Raw genomic sequence first — 21,509 nt, 5'->3', positions numbered from 1 at the left:
ATAAAATCAGACACACACGTAAGAATTTAATCAAAGTATGCTTGCTTAAATACTTATTCTAATGAAAGGGGCTTAGTCTCCTGATTGGCTTTAAACAGAGCTCTTTTTTGGTATAAAAACACCAAGCACAAATAACTGAAAGGTCAGAATTGATAACATATTTACATCTCTCTGCCTGTATATAAATAGCTGTGAGCAGGAATTACCTGTTTCCATCACAAGCAGTGCATTACCTGCTGCATGGGGAGATGTGGCTGCCTTCTCTAGGTCAATTCTGCAAACACTTCTTTGAAGGAAGAGTATTTTCTAAAATACTCATAAGCAAACACTGCATTTTGGAGTGTTCATCGGCTTATTCCAAAGTTTTGCAGTTATGAATTATCCACACTTTTCCGCTGGTTTACCTCTTAGGTTTTTTTCAATAGCACATCTGGCAAACTGCAATGCAGTTATTGTGCTTCTTTTTTATATTCTTATTTTGCATTTATTTTCTGTTAAAGTTTGAATGTTCTTTTGCCATTGGACTAGAGAAGAAGGTTAAAAGCTTGATAAAATAAACCACTAAACCTTTTTTAGTTGATTGGTTTACAAACCTGGATCGAAATGGTGAGTGAGGTGCTGCAGAAATGTTTCTCCACCACGTTGCCAACCTTTTGCGCCGTATGAAATAGATCGGCCACTTCTTCAGGACGCAGATCACGGAAACGCTCCACTGGCCGCAGAGGACAAACAAGGACATCTGAAGGTGGCATTGTCAAGGCACAAATGCAAGTCTGAGTGGTCCAGAAGGACAAGTGACTCAAATCCCTAGCCCATAACCAGCTTCTGATCACTTTTGAATTGCCTAAATTCCTCCTCTCCAAGGATCACAGCAAAAGCAGCTAAAACATAAGACTAAATACAGGGAATCATATGATGCTTTGTTCAGAAGTTTCCTCAAACCTCTCGGATATGAGCAAAATGACTAAAATAAGGTCCATAAGTTACTACTGAGACATCTAAAGGAAAGCAAAGTTTTTACAGACTTGAAGTTACCATTTTGATAGAAATGCTCATATTTAACACCTCTGAAAGTCAGACACATTTCCTTTTGTGATTAAAAATGAGGGAAAGCCAAAGGAATTTAAGATGGGTTTGGGTGTGTGATCTGAGAGCAGTTTTACAATGCTTTTCAACATACGTGGTATGTATTTTTTTAAATCTTGATCTTAGACCTTTAATTTTTGGTACCTAAATGTGAAAAAGAGCTGGCACTATGCTGATAATAGAAGATCACTTATTTCTACATCACATTAATTACCATCCACAAGGAATGCTTGTCTGTTATAGGTATTATATATTTTTAGAAATACATAAAGATAATTAAGACTATTCCTTTTTAAACACCATGCTCATGACACTGCAAATATACTTTGATTTTATTCTACCTTGGTGACTGCACTTTGTAAGTCAGTGAAATGAAGCTACAAAGTAAACAGTGGAAGTACACAGACGCTACTCACAGTCACCTGATCTGCTGTGTTCACAGAAACTAATAATTACTATGATTCCTCACTTGAAAGTCAATTTTGTAACATGATTAATGGTCCAGAATTCTTAGCAGAGCCTCCGTTGTGTAAATCCAACAAGCAAGCACTTGGGACTTGATTCTCATTTCAATTCCCTGCAGATAGGATTTTTTTTCTGACTTACAGTATTGTGTTTGCAGAATAAAGACCTTAAAATCACCTTTAACATCACTTGAACATTCACGACCAAAGGCTATGAAAATTAAAAACTTCTTAATTTTCTTCAAACAGTCCTTTGAACACTTGTTTTAACACTGAAAAAATAAGTTCCCAGCCATTGTGTTACAGTCATTTTTACTTTTACTGCATCCTGAAGCCTGCAGGTATTCAGAAATATTCTCTATACTCCAGGAAATGTAACGAGGAGATGCTCTGTAGCTAACAGGTTCACACAAAGGTTACATCAACCTGATTTTCAAGAACTGCATGAGGCGTTTGAAATAAAGAAGGATTAATACATGCAAAAGATAATTTATTTCCATAAACTCAGAGACAACATGTTTACATTCACTGAGTTTATCATAGGAATCACATTTATAATTCTTACTGGAGGGAAAACCAGACATATTCTCTAAGTAAAGAAGTAGGGGCAGGTTTTGATAATTTTTCAGAGTCCAGATGACACATAGGATTGTAACAGATATTTGCTAAAGTGGGAGCAGATTTTTCAAGCAAGCTCCACAGCTAGCAGCTCCCAACAGAACAGAAGACTGGCCCCAGCTGTGGGTGTTAATCTGCTTTGAAAATCTGTCCCTTGTTTTTTAGTACAGCATCAGCTATGCTGCCACTATTCTCTTTTTCTCTTGTTATAACTTATGGTATTAAAATTTACAAAAGGAAAAATATATATTTAGAAAGCAGGTACTTGGAAATCAACCAATCCTGGACAGAGACAAAAAGCTTAGTTTTGTGGGTTTTTAGTTCTAAAATGCTGTGCCTCTTGGAAAGCTACTGGGCATAATAAAGCTCCTGTAATTTATTTGTGCCTTCCCAGCACACTGTACAAAGCACCTCCATAAAGGATGCTATTGGCTGAACTCAGGGCCCAAGGGAAGAGCTGGAAACTTGCTTGGCAGACCTGATTTCCATACCAGGAATAAAGGAATAGAAAAACTAATTAATTTTATTCATAAAAAGGAAATCCATGTCAACAGTAAAACAGGAAAAAGGACATTCGTTTCATCTGAGTTCATTTTTCAAAAGGAGAGGAGGGAAGCTTTTACCCTTAGGGCATCTGATACTTAAGTAGATAATTATCCTTCTTCTGCAGCACTGCTTTATTATCATGGGTCAATGAACCATTTATAAATGAAGAATTTCCCCTCACTTACCTCTAGCAAAACTGCTGCTTACATTAAGACAACTTTCCTTTCCTCCTTTAGAATTTTTTCCCAGCAGTTTCTCGCGCTCTCTGACTCGCACGCGCCTCACCGGCGATTGTTTGTTCTTTACCGAGCTCAGGGCCGCAGCCACAGGTAGGAATTTTTGCATTAATCACGGCTTCTACAACTGTATATTAGCAGCACTGCACTACTTGTCACCGTGATGCATTGTGAAAAACACGGGCTAAACGCTGCTCGTGAGAGCTTTTGTTTTCATAGCACATAGCAGAGGAAGAAGAGAGCGAAGTGCGAGCGCTGGCTGTGACAGAGGCAGGACATCTGTTTTCTAGTCTTAATTCTGTCACTAATCTGCTCTGTCAACTGGGCAAGTTGTCTCTGTACCTCTCTCTCTCCTCTTCCACGCTTTTTCTGTCTCATCTGCTTAGATAGCACTTGCCAGTTGGTGCAGTGGATGTTTTCTTACTCAGCCGGGAGGCTCTCAGCTCTTGCGGGGCCGCGAAGCGCTCCCGCAATGTCAAACGATGCGCCCATAAACCACGTTGTTCTGCAAAAAGGACTTTCACTTCCTCCTTACGCTGCTGAGACTCATTTACAACTCAAACTAGATTTTAACCATATTTCTGTCTTTGAATGTGATAAATAATTCAAAGGCACAATCACACACTGGAGCATCTTTACTGAACTTTCCATCATTTCAAAATAATTCTACAAAGATTAATGACAGAAATTCTGAATCAGAGCTAAATTAACATGAGAATGTAATTAGGACAACATTCAAGTTATATTTAACTATGAATATATAAAAAGGCAAGTGTTAGAATGAATTCATGGACTCGAGGTCATTAAGAAAACAACCATGCACTGCAGCTTTAAATCATATTTTTTAACTACAGTTTTTAACACTAGGATAGTTTTTGATTTTATATCCTGGTCAGATTTTAATCTGGATAAATGCTCCATTCACCTCAAAATTCTTCCTAAGTTTAAAATTAGATAAACTGTTCCTTGCTTTCTGCAATTACTCACAGCAAACACTACTAAGAACTACTGATGTGCTTCAGGTGACTGTGGATTAAAGATGCAAGTGCAAGTGAGTCTGTACTTATGTCTACGTGCAATTACTCTGTAGACAGAAGCATCTTCTGCCATCTGAGATGCCTCAGGGCATCCAGCTGCCACTCCAGAAGTACAGGAGTCTCCCATCTGCCCTGTGTCATATCTGCCAGCCAGGTGGGAAGCCTGAGTCCTCTTAGAGTATCTGAAATGGGAGGAGGTGCCTACGTTTGGGCAACAGCCCCCACCTTTCCAGAGTGGCTCAGCAGGACAAGGGGCTGATACCCAGCAGACGTGCTGCATGATGGAAGACAGCATTCTGCCTTCGGAAAGTTTGAAATTTATGTTTCCTTTCTCTAACCACCATAATTAATAATTTTGTGATTTCTTCATTCATTCTAAACTGCTACTGACTGATGAAGTTTCTATTTTTAAGCTTTGATGTGCACAGCTGTTATTTCCTTCCAATTCTCTGAGTCAGCCCACATCGTTAGAGTACGTGCAATTTAATATGTCAACTTCTCCCATTTCAAGGACTGGAAAACCTTTACATCCTCTTATAATCTGTGATAGTTCCTCTCTAGATCTTGCAGGAGTCTCCCAACAGCCTTATTTTTTTCCTAATACCTAAACACGCATACACAAATCAATATGTATACCCTCACACACACTAAAAGCTCCATTAAAGATTTATTAAACAATTAGGAATGTCAGTATTTTCCAAGGACTACCAGCAGATAGTAGACTAAAACCTCCAGGTATATTAGTGGAAGTTCATAACCATAAAGTAGCAGTAAGACAACAGTGGATCAGACCCATTACCCTCAAACTAGGGTAAAACCTAGGGATGACCTATGATTCAACAAAATCACTTCTCTTTATATATTGGGCAAAGCAGCACACTCCCAGCTCAAGCTTGGGCTGTTGTTTAATGCACCAGAGCCCATGAACCTCCTCCATAAGTCAAATTAACACCCTCTGCCTGTTGGTCTATTAAGATTGTAACCTGCTAAAGCTCAGACTTAGGGCCAAGCAAGCATGGTTCAACAAGTTCCTACACACCAGCAGAGCAAGTGTGCTGAAACACATGCCAGCTCTCAGCCCTTAGCAATCAAGGCTGCACACATTTCTGTAAATCTCTTTCATGCTTTCATCGACTTTTTAGACTATAATAACTGGAGCCCTTTGAGACTGGCATTCAGAGGCATTTACCACAAAGTAGTTCTGCAATGGGCACCTGGACGCTGTCAAAGCTATGTTCAACTGTGCCAAGCACAAGTACAAATTCCCATGTACATCTAAGTATTTAAAGATATGCCCACACTGGAGATGATGGGTCACAACTGAAAAGTGAGCATTTGTTAACTGCATAATGACTTTAAATTGATCATACAGAGAGGGCTCGAATTCTACAAGAGAAGCAAAATACATGGCCAACATCGGCATGCTGACCACCTGAACTGAAATTTTCCCTCTACTAATACACAGAGTGGAGGTTGAAATTCAAAGGCACAGTAGCAATTTTTATTTGCTTTATCTGAATTTTGACTTTGAAGTCTAAATTATTGTAATTCTGTATTTAAGGTCTAAGCCAAGCTCCGTGTTCCCTTCAATGGAATTCTGATCAGCCCCACAAAGTGCCCATTATAAATTTTCACACACAACTATCAAGGTACACACATTCTGTAGTTCTGAAATGTTGGAAAAATGGCCTTTAGGGGGTCAAAAGAAGAAAGAAAACTAAAAAAAGAAACCCCAAAGAGGTTAAAATTCCTTTTATGTCACAAGCTTTAGAACTAAACACAGCTTTTCCTGGTTAAGTCCATTAGTTTGCTATATAGAAAACATACTTTCCATTTTGACTTTTGTTTTATACCTGAATTTGAACTTCAAACAAAATTCAAAGCTTTACAAAGGAAAAATTAAAGGCTCTCCAGGTACTGACATTCTAACAATGGGAATGAAGTTTTTTTTTTTTTCCTTTGTCTTTTTGAGGAGCCAGTTAAAAACATTAAAATTGACAGGCTTTCTTAATATGTGAGGCTTTAAAAGAACAAAATACAAGGGGAAAAAGGCAGAATATCTAAAAGTGAAAGGGTAATTGCTTCTTTATGAAGCTCCTGGGTTTGACCAATATCATTAGTTTTCTAAACCATTTGTTACGAAAGGTTTTAACATAGGAAAATGACTTATTTTCAGTGTGTAACATGGTCAGGAACCCATAGCTCACATTGCAATGAAAAAGCTTTCTATTCAGGAGACTTTTAAAAAATTTTTAAAAAAGTCTTCCTTCTCACAACAGCATAAGAGTCAAAAAACTAAAAAAAAAAATTTAAAACATATTTTAAAGATGAAAAGTAGTAGTTAATAAAATTTCCAATTTTAAAACTCTTGAAATACATTTTAGCATTCTAACATTTTTACACAAAAAGCAGCTTAGTTAATAATAAAATTTCTCTTAATAATTTAAGTTTGGGAAACTCATCAAAACTGACTTTTCCATTAATATTTTGGCTTTGACTAACTGGTTCTCATTAAAAAAAATAAAGCATCCCAAACTACGGTATCTATGGTGACATAATATCACTTCACATATTTCACAAGCTTAGGTGAATAACTTAAAGCACAGTAGCCTCTGCTTCTACCCCCTGGCTGAAAACACCCCTATCATTTACTCATCAACTTGCAGCAAGAACTCCTGCCTTGAGGATCAGGGCGTGGTTAATTTTAGAATTAATACAAACTGCAGCATCATGGATACTGCTGCCATCTCTTTCTAACATGAGGAAGCATTTGAGAAACATGCAAATATGGTGTTGCTTGAGTGTGAGGCAGCTCAGTGGCGAGTTCAGCCCTCAAAAAGGTGGGAAGACAGTACCTTTGTGTGGCTGCTGGGAGCTCGGAGGCCAGAAGAACCAGTTGCAGAAGGCTGCAATAAACGATTATTCTTAACTATCTCATGCATCTGTATGAAAGAACCTTTCTACACATCCATAAGCCAGCTGATGGGAATGCAGAAATAATGCACTGTAGGGAGCTGGATGAGGGATTATTCTTTTGTTACACTCTGTTTTACATCAATTTGCATCAAGTGCCCCAAGCACAGAGAATCAGTCAGACAAAGCTTCAGGTATTAAAACTCACCACACTGTTGTCCCCAGATTCAACTGCGGCGCGTAGGCTGGGGTATTGAATTCATCATTGCACCTAAGCAAAAGTTTTCTTTGTTCAAAAGCTCTAATTGCTAACAGAAAGAAGTCCCATAGCTCAGGAAAAACACAGGAGAATGCATGACTAATAAAATTAATATAACTGAAAAACAACTGCCAGTCATTTCTTTTTTTCTGCCCTTGAACAATTCTTCACTTTTCGAAGGCTACAGGAGCAATTCCTCTATGCAAAGAAAACAATAACGGTTCCACAGATACTGCTTATAGGAGCAGTTAAGAAGGAAGCAAAACCAACTGAAATAGTGCATGCACATTCACACACAAGGCATCAAAAAGCCTTTAAAAATCAATCAAATACACATTCTGCTTCATTACAACAACAGTACATCAAGGCACCCATTCAGTCCCCACTAAAACCACTGAATTAGGATTTACATACACCTGTGGTAATGCAAGAACAGATGTCTCCCCTCCAGGACAAATCTTTTTCAATAAGATGTAGCGACTCACTTTGGGAAGGAAATCTGTATTTGGATTAAGAGTGAGAATCTGATAATACGAAAAGGTAGAGGAGTACTCTTTCTAGTGGGTTTTACATGCAGAACTGGATTTAAATATATTTTAGAAGGCTGCTTTGGTACAATACAGGAAATCGTACATCATAAAACTTGCTAGTTTGGGAGAAAACTTAGCTTTGAATGATAAAGATGATTAAGAACCAATGAAAATGCAATAAAATTACAATAAAAATGGCTTCAGACTATTTAAACCCCACACAACGCTTTTGGTTTTGATCTTAGTATGCCATATCGTAGCATTAATAAAAAAAGTCATTAAGATAAGACAAATTATCTAAACACAATTGATCTTGATAAGGCAGCTCAGTACATGTTTACACTAATAGAGAAGACTAGATTTATGCAATGAAACAGAATTAGTGGTTCCAGTGGAACCAAAAGTAATCAGTGTAAATCTTTGACATGGATCTCTCTGCATTATGATAAGAGCACTGTTTTAAGACCACACTGTAGCTTTTAACAGTTTGGTTTTTTCCTCTACCTGATCTTCTCACCTCATCAAAGCGACTTAAAATAATTCTTCATGTCAATGAAAGGAGCAATAGTTCCAAAAAAATGAATGATAAATAGTATTTTACTTTTTCTGTTGAAAAAAAATGTCAATACATCTAATTTAAATATAGATATGGCTTATAGTCTAAATCACGCTAGCTAGCACACCAAAGTACAAAGTACTGCTACTCAAAGTACAGTGACTCCACAAGACAGAGGACCGCAGCAGGGAAATGTGAGATTCAGAACTGTTCACTTTTCATTTTAAACAAGCCTTTCGTATATTTGATATTCCCTTTAAATGCCTTTAGGGTATGTCAAGTAGGTCACAAAAAGCTCAGTTCCTCATCGCGAGTAGTATTTTACTGTAGGATTCGTCCTTTTCTGCCAACTACTGACCTCAGGGGCAGCCTCGGGCAATAGCGGGTGCCTAAGTGGAACCACGGTGAGAATAGCTGTGGGAGAGTTTGTGGCTCAGAAACACGCTTCTGATCCAAGTTTCATTTGGTGGAAATTTACTGCAGACCTAAACTTACATTTGTACCCGGAATCATGATCACATTCTAGAATTACATTAAGCTTTTGAACTTAGAAGGCCAAAAGCAATAACCCATGGCCAAATCGGAAATGTAGAAGCCCTGACATGAAAGGACTTCATCTACAACTGCTATGATACTCTGAGAAGATCCTTTAAAGACATACGGTTGCACAACAACTTATTTCAGCTAAGGACTATGTCTATATTGAGTCAGATGATATACTCTACTCCTAAATATACGACAAAACTATTCATAGTTACATGAAGCTATCTATGCACATATACCAATTGTAAATGTACGGGACCACTGAAATAAACAGCCATGCCTGACGCTGACAGCAGAAACCAACACCACTTGGGATGCGACACTCAAAGAATGGTTTTATGGATTAAACATTGCAGTGACGAGATTTGTCGCAGAAACTAATATGTTGATGCAAAGCAGCTCAGCAGCTACAAGTCTTGTCCAAACAACCTGCACCACCAGAAAACTGCACTGAATTCAATTTACCAAACCAAACCCTGTTGGAATAGCAATGCATCATCGCGAAGGCTCGCTTCAAACAGAGGAAGTAAGCTCATGATCCAGCCTCTCCACCTGAGAATAAGAAACAACTTGTGAGAAAATGCTTCAGCATTGAGTCTTAATTAAAGCTGTGGCAGTATCATATTCAAAAAATTATGCGATCATTATGAAGTTATATTCTAGCTCATGATTCAGGAACTATAATGAGGGAATAATTAATTACTAAATACTAGTTATGACAAATTTACTTTCTTGCAATTTATTGGATGCCATATTCCAGGCATTAAGTTTTATTGGAAATAAGGTTTAACCTGGTAGAAAGACACCACAGAATGTATTGGGAACTAAGGTTCTGTACAAACCGTAAGCATTATTGACACTGTTGTCTATGGTACTCGAAAGTAAAATCTTTTTTTCTGTTCTGGACATCTATGGTGGGAGACAGCAATAAAATAAATGGATGAGTATTTGGTGAATCTCCCTGGGATTTATTTTGCCTAATTTCAAAGGTAAGTAGGTTTGATGGACAGAGCAAATCACTGGATTTGGAACTGTGAAAAGCCAGTCCTTCACGGCAGTGTTGAAGTATCTTACTGCTCAGGAAGTTTCACTCCTCCTATCCTCTTCTGTTTTATCCAGAATTAAGTTAGTCAAGGAAGGTTCTGTTAGACCTGCTGCTGGAGAAGCTGGTAACAGATCCACTTTCTCCAGCTACCTATCAATGGCAGATGATCAAGAGCTTTACACATACTCTGTATAACTCTGCCCTAAGTCTATGCTGAACAGCACACAGAAAGACAAGCTTGTGGTAGCACATGCCAAACAGTGCCTTCATTTTATAACCCGTGAAGCATCAGCTGGAGGAACGCAGTACCAGATCAATTATCAGAGTATCACAGGGGACAACGAATACATTTGGATAATCAAGATTTCAGATAAAGAAGGTAATTTTGAATGTAACTGATGGCTAATGAGGAACAAGAATAACAGGGAGTTTTGGAAAACTGAATTTGGATAATTCAATCTGTCTTACACTAAGTATATTCCTCAAAGAATATTGTAATGTATGCTGGGATTTTCAAAGTTTTAAAATGGAATAAACCACCTGATTCCCATTAATTTCTCAAAAGCGGTTTTCTACCTAGTTCTGTCAGGGCATTCAGAAAAACACTCCAATTAAAGTTAACAGAGAGTTGAGTTTGTCTTAAGCTGGAAGCTCTCACAGCATATTTTGCATGCTTAGTTACTGAAATTGCTTCTAAAGCAACAGGACAGGCTATGCTGTTCCAAGGAACTATTCCATGAGAGTAGAATGAGCCTAAATTACAAAGGAGAGAAACTCTCTTGCAAAAATGAAATGCTCTCTACACCCCTTGCAGGAATGGTGTAGCCCTCCCTAAGAACATCAGCACATTTAGAAACAGTCTGAAAAACAAGAGAACTTTCAATCTGCGTTATGAAAGAGCTGTTCATTATGCTTGCGCAGCAGAAAGGCAAATCATAGTACCTTTGCTCTGCAAGATCACAAGTTCATCTTTGCTGCTGCACCTAAAAATAAATCTGCCAGTGTATTTTCATCAGTTCCTTTGAATTCTTGAAATTGCAAAGTCCATGATAACGAACCCAGATGAGCATCTTTACTGCATTGGCTAATATACATTGAAGTGGATGTAGTAGAGAGACAACACTGTAAGTAAAACAATTTATTATTGTTTTTGCAAATATTATTACTTTGCTGTTTAACAGGACTTACTGAAAACAGTACTGTCATCATCCCAGGAAGTTCTATTTTATTCACCCGTGAAGCCCAGGAGGATGCACATGGCCCTCCATGCATACAGGAGACAGGGGCTGACCCTTAGAAACGTTAGCAGTTGGAGGATGAGGATGCTGAAATGGTAAACGAGGGAAATGTAACCAGGGCTGATAGAGGTATTTAGAAATGAAAAGGAATATAGCAATAGTCTCTTCTGCAGTTTACGTATCTGGGGATTGAAACAACTAGTGCAGCAAAGCAGGGAATCAGCCTTCACTCAGCTGCAGTAGAGGGAACGGTGAGGTGGAAATACCAAAGACTCTGTGTAGCTTTTAAGCAGAGATTCAGAGGCAGTCCAACACAAAAAGCAATTATTTTAAGCCACTATTCTTTAGCTACTTAATTTTGACAACTTATTTCATATCTGCTTTAACACAGAAAGCATGATATCAACAAGAATGTTCACAGAAAGTCCATGTGTCAGGGCAAAACACTCCCAAAGATGCATTTTCCCTCACCTGCTAGAGGAGTCAGTTTTGGACAAGTCATACTTAAGGTCTCAGAAAATGTAAAACAGATGTAGAGTACATCTTCAACATGAAACTATCTGTATGTAGCCCTTTTTCAACAAAAAGTAAAACTCAGGCAGAGATGGTAAAACATAGCTTAGCTTATAAAGCACCCGAGACAATGAAAGCTATAAAGAAGGAGGGAATCAGAAAGTAGGTCTCCGCCGTTTTCACTTGCATAGTAAGTTGTCTTGCATAAGGACAACAGGGCCCCGTGTCATGATTGCCTCTGCCGATGCTGTTCTAATACTATTACTGTCATTAATGCTCATTGTTCCCAGCTCTGCACATCATAGCCAGGCGTTTCAGCATGCACGGTACATAAATTCATACTCTCATCCAGGATTCCTGCAATATTGAAGAACACGAGAATGAAGAAGACAAACTAGCAGTTTAACTCTGAATAACCTTATTTCGTGTGAGTGTCATCTGAAGCCATTACTTTAATGTGATTATCTGTTTTTATTATTTCCTTTCTGTGGACTTGGAATAAAGACACAACTGAGACTCTCTCAGACACGGTCATTGGCATCATTACAGTCTTTCTGCTGTCATCAACAGAGATCTGATCTGTAAATCAAGTTAGACTGTAAGGGCTACCGAAGAGCAAGCACTCTTTATCATGCCATTACATACCCAAGCTGCCACTTCCTCTGGCTCGCTGAGAAAAACAGACTGTTTTAGTTCCTTTACATAACCAGAGGAGTTCTTTATGCACAGATTATTGACTTAGTGGGGTTTTATCACGTCCCAGTGTACCAGGGGATTCCTTAATCCAGGACTTCTTTACATGATCTATTTTCATGGCTCTTTTTATTGTCACGGTATGTCATTATAATGATTTGCAAATCCAGAACCAGCATCTGCTTAGCTTCTTAACAGGTGCTCAAGTTGGAGAGGGGGAGAAGGCATGTCCCCTGTCTCGCTTGCCCTCTCATGCTCCATAAACACTAAACCCCATCCCACACAGTGTGACAAAATCCCTGCAGTGTTGAGTGCAGCAGGGAGCTGCATGGCACAGTTCTGGCTTTCTGCCCGCAGGAGCGTTTCTACATCAGCTCATCACCTTCACAACACCAGCAGGGCAGAGATCTTCCTTTGCTGCTCTCCACAGAGGTGAGCCTTTGTGGAGAGGCACAGAACATACACACATTCTCGAGGAGTCAAGTCCATCAGACCAATGCTCTACAGATACAGCAGTCTCTAAGAGGAAATATGGGTCCCCAAATGGTCTGCTACACAACTTCTTGTAGTTGTGAGATCAACAAAAAAATCAAGTGAAGAAGGGGTAAAGAAACATGTTGCAAAGATGAAACTTGTGTCTCCCTCTGTGGGTATCTGCCCAGTAGAGACCTTAACCTGCTCTCCTCCCTTCCACTGTCTCCTCCAATTTATTGAGCTCCAGTTGCATAGGCCCAAATAGAAACATCCATATGAATTCTCAATACCTGCATGATATGCAGGGCTGGAGCACCTCTCCTATGAGGACAGGCTGAGAGAGCTGGGGTTGTTCAGCCTGGAGAAGACAAGGCTTTGGGGAGACCTTCTAGCAGCCTTCCAGTACTAAAAAGAGGCTACAAGAAAGCTGGAGAGGGACTTTTTACAAGAGCATTTAGTGACAGGTCGAGGGGTCGTGGCTTTAAACTGAAAAAATGGAGATTTAGATTAAAGAGGGGGTAGAATTTCTTCACTTTGAGGGTGGTGAAGCACTGGAACAGGTTGCCCAGAGAAGCTGTGGATGCCTCATCCCTGGAAGTGTTCAAGGCCAGGTGGGATGAGGCTTTGAGCAACCTGGTCTAGTGGAAGGTTTCTCTGCCTATGGCAGCAAGGTTGGAACTAGGTGATCTTTAAGGTTCCTTCCAACCCAAACCACTCTATGAAGCTCCCTATGAGCACTGTACAGTGCAAGGATAGGGTTCAAGGTTATCAGATGCTTGAAGCTGAGGTGCATCAAGGCAAGCATCTGATTTTGTGGCCCTTCAACTCTTACATCCTGCCTCACCCTCATTAATAGATATTTCCCTTGTCAGTTTGGAACCAGTGTGGGAATCTGCAAGACTGCTCTGCAATCCAAATTAATCACAGGCCTAAAAGTCTCACTGGAGCAAGGTCTGAGTAACTGTTAGCACTTCACAGCATGTCTACACACCCCCGAAGATTTGGGCTGTGATCTCTGGTTTGGACCTCTCAGGGTTACCATAATACAAGCTGATAACAACATTATGTCACTGTGCTTATTGCTAGCAGACAGTTCCCTGGAGTGAAGAAAAAAATGGTTTAAATCTGACATGTTATCAACGTAAAAAAGGCAAATAAATTTATGCAAAAAAAACCACCAAAAAACAACAAAGAAAGATGACAGTACTCCAACTACATCCTCGATGTGAGGGAGAAAATTGATGTTGAATTTGGTATCACAAACTTTGTTCCTGCAAATAAATGTCTAGATCTCTGTGTTTCTTCCTTAAATTACAAGCACACAGCATTTCTTGGGGGTTTATGATCACTATCAAAGCCGTCTTGCTGAGAAATGTGGATGTCTTTCTCTTTCCAAAGGTCACAAAGTAGATATCCCATATCTAGGGGCTGAAAGAGCAGGAACATTTGGTACTCCTCCAAATGAAAGCATCTCCACTGTCATTTGTTCAGCTTCCTCTTGTTAAGCTGCTGGATGTGAATCACCCAGCGACCTCCCCACATGTCAGCGATGGCTGTGGATAGTGTTATAAAAGTCAGTCTTGCAAAAGCGACGTGCATGCTTGTTGCTTTGGAAATTAAACACACGTTCTCTACAGAGTCCTCTGGAATGTGCCTGTCTGCATTTCACATGCAGCCCCATGCTGATACCACTGGTGTGAAAAACACTTGTGAATCATTTTTTCTGGGCTTTGCATTACCGTCTTAGGCTTCTTATCAGGCCGGTCAAAAACTGGTGGCACAGTCATTCCTAGCTGCATGTCACTAATACAGAATGGAAGACACCAGAGATGCCTAAGTGGAAGCAAATAAACTAACAGCAGTATAACTAAAAAAGGCAGAAAACACTGCTTTTCGGTTGTTTATAGGAACTTCAAAGTCTTCCTCAGTTATAAATCATTCTGAGCTACTAGTCTGCCTAAGGATGGCTGTGCTTTTGAAGGTGAAAGCTTGAAGATCAGACCTTGGGTGATAAAAAGAATGTTGGTTCCACTACAAAGTCGATTGCAGAGGAGATAAAATGGTGTTCAAGAATAGGACAGGTCAGGCTGAGATGTTTTTGCCATGCAACTAGTCACCAGGAGATAAAAGTGTTTCTATAGATAGATTTTCAGTGGGAGAGAATTAAGTTCTTTTAAGCCGTATTTGCCATCAGAAAGAGAAAGAGTAAATAAAATTTCCATTTGACTACCACTTTCTTAAGACATTTGATTAGAATGGAAAGTTACTGAATAAAAACCCTGACCTTTTAAACCCAACTTAAAAAAAAAAAGAATCTTAAACCAATAGTGAACAATTTAAAAAAACCCTTGCAGCCATGAGTCAGATCCAATTATATTTGTGCTCCTAATTTATAAGTGCAAGATAAGCAAAGTTATCAATGGAGACAAGAAGCCAAAGAATTATAAGAGGGAAGGGAAATTGTTCTGTAGCAAAACATGCTCAGGATGTCCTAAAAGAGGAACCAAAAGGCAATTTAATCTTGCTTCAGTCTTTTCTGTTCCAGAAGCAGTTCATCAGACTGAGTATGAAAACAAAGAACTGGCTCATAAAACTTTCAGACAAACTATGTTTAGAAAGCATTAAAAAAAATAAAATAAAATAAAATTAGCCTTTTCCTGGAAGAAAGTGATTTGTATGCAAATATATCTCAACATTTGTCACCAAAACTAAAGGATTTTGAAGTGAGAGAATTTTTTTTGAATATAAAGTTTATCACTGCTTTGATGAAATGAGATGCCAGCTGCGAGGTTGCTGCTGTCTCCTTTAATACCAATTAAAAGAACGGAAAATGGAGCTCTAGCCTGCACTCACAGGCAGAACTGACACCATACAAGCAGCACAACTTTGACACCTAAACTTCCAGTGGCAGCAGCTAAGACATCAAGGGGACTACATTTAAAAGTGAAACACTAGACTTACTGGCAACCTCTATGACCTGAAGTATTACAAAATGCATGACACGCTCACGTATTACTTATAATAATTTAATGTTTTCCAATGAGAAGAGGAATAGGAAGCCACTGTTTGAACAAAATAAAAAGCACACAGTGCTGCTGAGTAAGAATGGTCAAACTTGTGTTGTTTTACACGTTTTAACCTCCTTTCAGTTTGTTCAGAAGAGTGAGTTTGCCCTTGGGCATCTTGGATGGTTTCACCTGACCCTTCTAGCCAGAAAGGACCAAGCAGGAAAAAAGTACCACAAATTGCACCCAGTAGCCATACCTCCCTCCCCAAGCCCCAGAGAAGGGATGAGCCTTCCAGCACACTTTAAAGGTCAACAGGAGCAGACAGAGCTCAAAGCCATAGAATCATTTAGGTTGCAAAAGACCCTTAAGATCGAGTCCAACGGGGGCCGCTTACAGAATGCCTTGTCAGCAACTGCATCTTACAGATCTTACATTTGGAAACATCCAGTAACCCCCTCCATTCTTTTTAATTATACATTCTGCATTTTTATGTGCACTTACAGAAATAATGAAATCCTGCAAGGAGGAGCTTCCTCCTCTCCCACTAATTTTGACCTCAAAAAGTACTGGAAAATTCAAGAGACTTGCTCAGACTTAGAAAACTATCCAAACTTCTAGATGTTATCACCATTGCTCTGCAATAGTCAATTGCTAATAGATTTCCTTTAAACTTGTGTAAGCTATAGATATATAGATGTGTACGTGCACTGAAATTCAAAATGTGTTTCCTTGTTCAGAACTCTGGTATCAAAACATCTACAATCTCCCCAAGAGTGCTGTAGGACAATGTACAGGACAAAAGTAAATGACTTTTAACAAAGCAGGAGAGATTAATAGAGTTGCAAACATCTCCTTAAAACATCAGTTTCTTAAATTACTTTCTTGCCTTAATTCATGTAGCCACACAAATGTACTTTAGAGAATGACATTTATGAGACTGTCAATGATCTATCAAAAAACCCCTAAAACTTACCAACAACGAGAGAACTCTCACTTGGCAGTTTAGCTTACATGCCTGCACATACATACCTGCTTCCTCTGTTTGCATGCTGTAAAGATTTTCCAGAAGAGACCCAATAGGAGAAGACTAAAGTCATTAAACATAATTTTGAATGTATAGAGAAAAAAACATTCCCACAAAGGCAAGCACAATGCAAAATAATACATCTGCATATAATGGCAAGTAAAACATTGTGGAAGCAGATCTCAAGAAAATGTTTTTACCTTGGTTCAGTTTCCTCAAGCAGAAGGATTTCAAAATGTTTTTCCGAAACATAGCTTAGAACTGATGGACAAGAGGCTGGGCTGAGCAGTTGGGACATTTGCAGCTCCCTTCTCCCACAACATACCTGTGCAAGTGATAGCACATCTGGATCACTCACCCTGACCTGAGCACATGGCAAGGAAAACACCAAGTGAGGCTGGTTGTGCTGCTGACACGTAGGAAGCCATGCCTGGGGAGTGGAGGCATGGGCAGTCAGCGGCACACACCAGCTCCACTGCAGGCAGGAGGATGCAGCAAGGAGGGCAAGCAGCCCTCTCCTTCTAATGTTACGCCTTGGCAAAGTGTTCCCAGCACAAATCATGCCATTGGGAAAATGCAACTTAAAAGTCTACCATAAGACATTATGTATCTTTAACTACAGAAATAGATGCATGCACAGAACAAGCCTCTCTACAGCTGTCAAACAAGATTTGAAACCCAGTTTCTGTGGCATGGGGCACACAAACCTTCCGCAACAGCTAGAGGAGACCTTGACTGGTTTTGCACACAAACCCACACAAAGTAGAAACAGTTTTGGGACTTCAGTTTTACCAAATAGTTTTACTATTCAGAAATTCTAACCCTTGAGATAAAAAAAAAAAGAAGATAAAAAAGTTTTCCAAGAAAGATAACAACTTTTCTAGGTAAAAGAATGCTTAAAAAAAACCAACCTAAAAATAGAGAAGAAAAGACCCTAGGATCCATCTATCCTGCCCCATATAATCCCCGAATGGGCCATGTGCAATAAGGAATATATTATTATTTAATATTTTTGCCTTACATAATTTAATACAGCACTGGATGTTGCAAAACCTTTTAACCCCTGCATTTTTTTCACACTCAATTCCCACAAAAACTGGTGACTTTTCTCTGAGGAAGTAAGGTACACAAGTTAATAAGTTGAGTAGCAGTTCACTCTCACATAACATAAACTCATAAAGAATTCTTTAAAAAACAAACCAGGAGAAGTTCCAAACAGAAGAAAATCACTAGTGCTAGAGTTTCAACAAAGGACAACAGAGACGGCCTCACTTGGAGCACAGCCCCTCACCCAAAAAATCAAGGGTGTCTATTGCCTCTTTTACCAACGCAGTTTGGAAGCCACAAAAAAGCAGCTGTAACACCGTGCCAGGTGATGTAAATATGTAGGTAGGTGTCCAATTACTTCAGCTTTAAAGATCGGAGCAGTCTCTCTCTTCACAAGCAGACAGGGCGCACACCGGTTTCGATACAAACGCTTGATGTATTTACCTTTGAAATCTAGCACTGCTGGTGACTCCTGTTGTTCAACCAAAGTGTATGTATGCAAAAGCTAGATCTTTTTCACCATGCTGTGCAGTGTGCAGCTGCACCTTTCAGACTAAATATCTATACTGCTGAAGAAAATGCCCTTTTTCTTCTCAAGTAGGAGAGTATAAACCTCAAAGGTTCATTTCTTTGCTATGACTAAGACCCTAATGAGCACAACCAACACACTATTATACCAGCTCCAGAGTTACATGCAAATAGATCCAAAGTAGATCTTTGTCAATACATCTCGTAGCACAAATCCACATTGCAGAGAATAAAGTTGGTATAAACTGTGCTTTCATATATTACTTCACAATGGAAGAAATATTGGTGACCTTATCCAGCATGAATGTTACAATAGTAATAAAACTGAATATTGGAAGATTACACTTCTGGTCGAAGTAGTAAAATGTGACCTTATGCTATTCAACATTGACATTTATTATATTAATTCAGACACAAAAACTGCATTAAAATGATGTTAAGTGTCTGGCTTTCAAGCACAACAGCTAAGAAATTTGATCTGCAGGTAAGAGTCTGCATTTTGCATTTCACCATTGCAACACATATGGTGCAAAATCCTTATAGCTGCCCAGATCACCTCAAATTCGGTAGTTCAGGCTCCTCAAATAAAAATTTACTTGTATCTCAGCCACAGGGATCATGGCAGAGGTGACACAGCGTATTGCATCTACAGTGTTCATACATGGTAGCCTCAATATAAAAACAAACAAACCAACAAAAAATCCAGAATCAGGAGTTCAACTTTGCTCTTCAATTGGAAATACAAAGGGATAAACGCAGAACGCTGGCCACCAGACTGCAACAAGAATGAAATTTTTCACAGTCATTTTTAATATCACAGCAGCATGTCTATCGCAAACACAGGAAGAAAAAAGCCTCGTCTCTGGTCAGCAAGGAAGATCGAGGATTCTGCAGTCCCACGCACTCTGAACTCCCACTGATTTCACTAAAAACACAGGACATACAGAGAGAGCAGAGATGTGCACTGCAGATCTCAGAACAGAATGAGGTCTGGAGCTATTTTGGGATATAGCAAAAGTTGAAAAGTAGAGCTATCTGTCATTCTTTATTTTTTCTTCTGTGGTTAGTGTTTATTCACAGGCAAATACTGCTATACCAAAAAAAAAAGGTTTTTCAAGGTTACAAGACAATTCCTGGTTTAAAAAAAAATAAAATTAAAAAGACATCAGAGTCTAAGCGATCTCAGAGCTGGCAACAATACGGGGATTTGAGCATTCATTTGTAGCATGGTAGTTCTGCAGAGAGATCCATCTCCTGTTATGAGTATCCTGACTGTTTTGTGCTGGGTTACATGCTCACAGTGATTTTTAATGAGAAATTCAACAGCCATTTCAGCAACAAAAAAATCGCAGGACATGAACCATTTTTTTTTCCCAGAACAGAACTCTGGCCAGCCTAAATTTGCAAATATGCCTACTTCTAACAGTTCTGAGAATTAAATGAGAACACTAATGTTTCCCATTCTGTTGGCAAGTTGCAAACTTCTGTTTTAAATTTCAGACAGAAAGAAAACAGAAAAATGTTGGGTTTTTATAATCCAAGTTGCATAATCTCTCAAGAACAATGATTTGTGTCTGGCAAACGCTGATATGCATTTTTAGCAGAGCTAAGCAACATCAGCACAGCAAAGAGTGCAGAATCCCTCCCTCCCTTCCCCCATCTGTGGCCCAGGCATTACAAAATAAAGCTTTAAAAAAAGAAAAAAAAAAAGGGAGTTTGTCATCAGGGCGGCAGACAACCACATCTACTGCGTTTCAGTAACCTAGAATACAAACTGACTTTTTAGGCTATGACTGACAGACCTGCACCTCTCCTGTAGAGAGGGTGATATCTCCTTTCAACAGCAGCTTTACCCGAAGACATCTTTTGGGTATGCACACCAGGCACACTCTCTTCCCAGACTCTCCAGCTTTGCTGGAGCATCTCAACAGCACATTTGTGCAGAAGATCATCCGCTCTTTGGCCTCAGCAGAAGCTGTTCACCAGGGGTGGGCTGACAGTGGGGTGCTCAGTGTCTATGCAGATCCCTTGATTTGGTTCCCTTCTCCTCTCAGGGGTGCAACTGGGTCAGGTGCTTTTTTTTTTTTTTTTTTTTTTTTAGATCTCCTTTGTGGCACATTTCAGCAGGTTTCTCCTAATCCACCCACATTCATATCTCATCTCCATACAATGTGCTTTTTTAACAATGCCCCAACACCTGGATATAAAAGCCTTCTTTCTTTGGTCTTTCCCTCTTCTCCCACATTATTTGCAACCCACTACAATCCACCTCCTCTTATTTAAGAGGACAGAAATGTGACTAGTAAGTTATGTTATGAACTGGAGTATTTCACAAAAATCTGCCAAGCCCTCCACGGCCAAACTAATTATAACTGTACTTTCTCTGGCTTGATGAAGCTAAATGGAGACATGCAAACTGTCTTTGAAAACAGAAAAACATGCAAGTGAAAAATGTTCATATGGAGAAATATGCATAGAGCATCAAGGCTTCCGGAGCAGCAGTTTATAGACCCAGTTACTACTACATGCATTTTAAATTTGAATGCCTCCTCAGTATTCATGAAGTGTACCACAGTTCAATAGTTGTTTTCATGAGTTGTGCCTTCATTAGGTGAACAACATTAAACACCTGGGATACTGTTCAAACTAGTCCTAAGGGGCAAATTTTCATGACAAATGAGCTGAGATAAATTTTACAACTGAAAAAAAAAATCTCAATTTTGCAATGGTAAATTTACTACTTGTTTCACAGAAATAAAATAAAGCAACAACGACACAAAGTTAATATTAATATTACTTCTACAAAATCCCCACAGAAAAGCTTTCAGTTGGCTGTGCAAATAAGAACACTTTCAAATACCAGAAGGAGAGTAAATATTTATTGACACATGCTTTTTTCCCCTCTTTCAGGTTAATGGGGTTAATTTCCCCACTATTTTTGGAAACTTCTGTATGTTCACTATCAGGGTGATTTCTTATGCCTTTATGGGTAACAGTATCTTACAGGTTTTGTTCAAATATTTTTTCTTTTCTCTTAAGTTTTGCAGCGTGCTTGTTTCGATTCTTATTTGGATAATGTTCCATTGGAGACATTACCAAATGTACATTTTTATCGGCCTTCTCCCACACTGGGAGCCTTCCTTGTTCAGTG

The 21,509-nt window shown here is 39.1% G+C and overlaps 1 protein-coding gene across 1 annotated transcript in view; it reads right to left on the bottom strand.

Moving 5' to 3' along the window:
• FHIT (fragile histidine triad diadenosine triphosphatase) overlaps positions 1 to 21,509 on the bottom strand; it is a 485,571-nt gene that overhangs the window by 140,797 nt on the left and 323,265 nt on the right. The window contains exon 3 of the mRNA XM_086619148.1: positions 594 to 739. Within this exon, the coding sequence (XP_086475274.1) occupies positions 594 to 739 (146 nt within the window). The remainder of the gene's footprint in view (positions 1 to 593; positions 740 to 21,509) is intronic.

Source organism: Tauraco erythrolophus, chromosome 12, assembly GCF_009769465.1.
Source record: "Tauraco erythrolophus isolate bTauEry1 chromosome 12, bTauEry1.pri, whole genome shotgun sequence".
In the NCBI taxonomy this organism is placed as follows: Eukaryota; Metazoa; Chordata; class Aves; order Musophagiformes; family Musophagidae; genus Tauraco; species Tauraco erythrolophus.
Note: the sequence above shows the minus strand (reverse complement) of the source record. Positions and strands in the feature narration are given on the sequence as shown.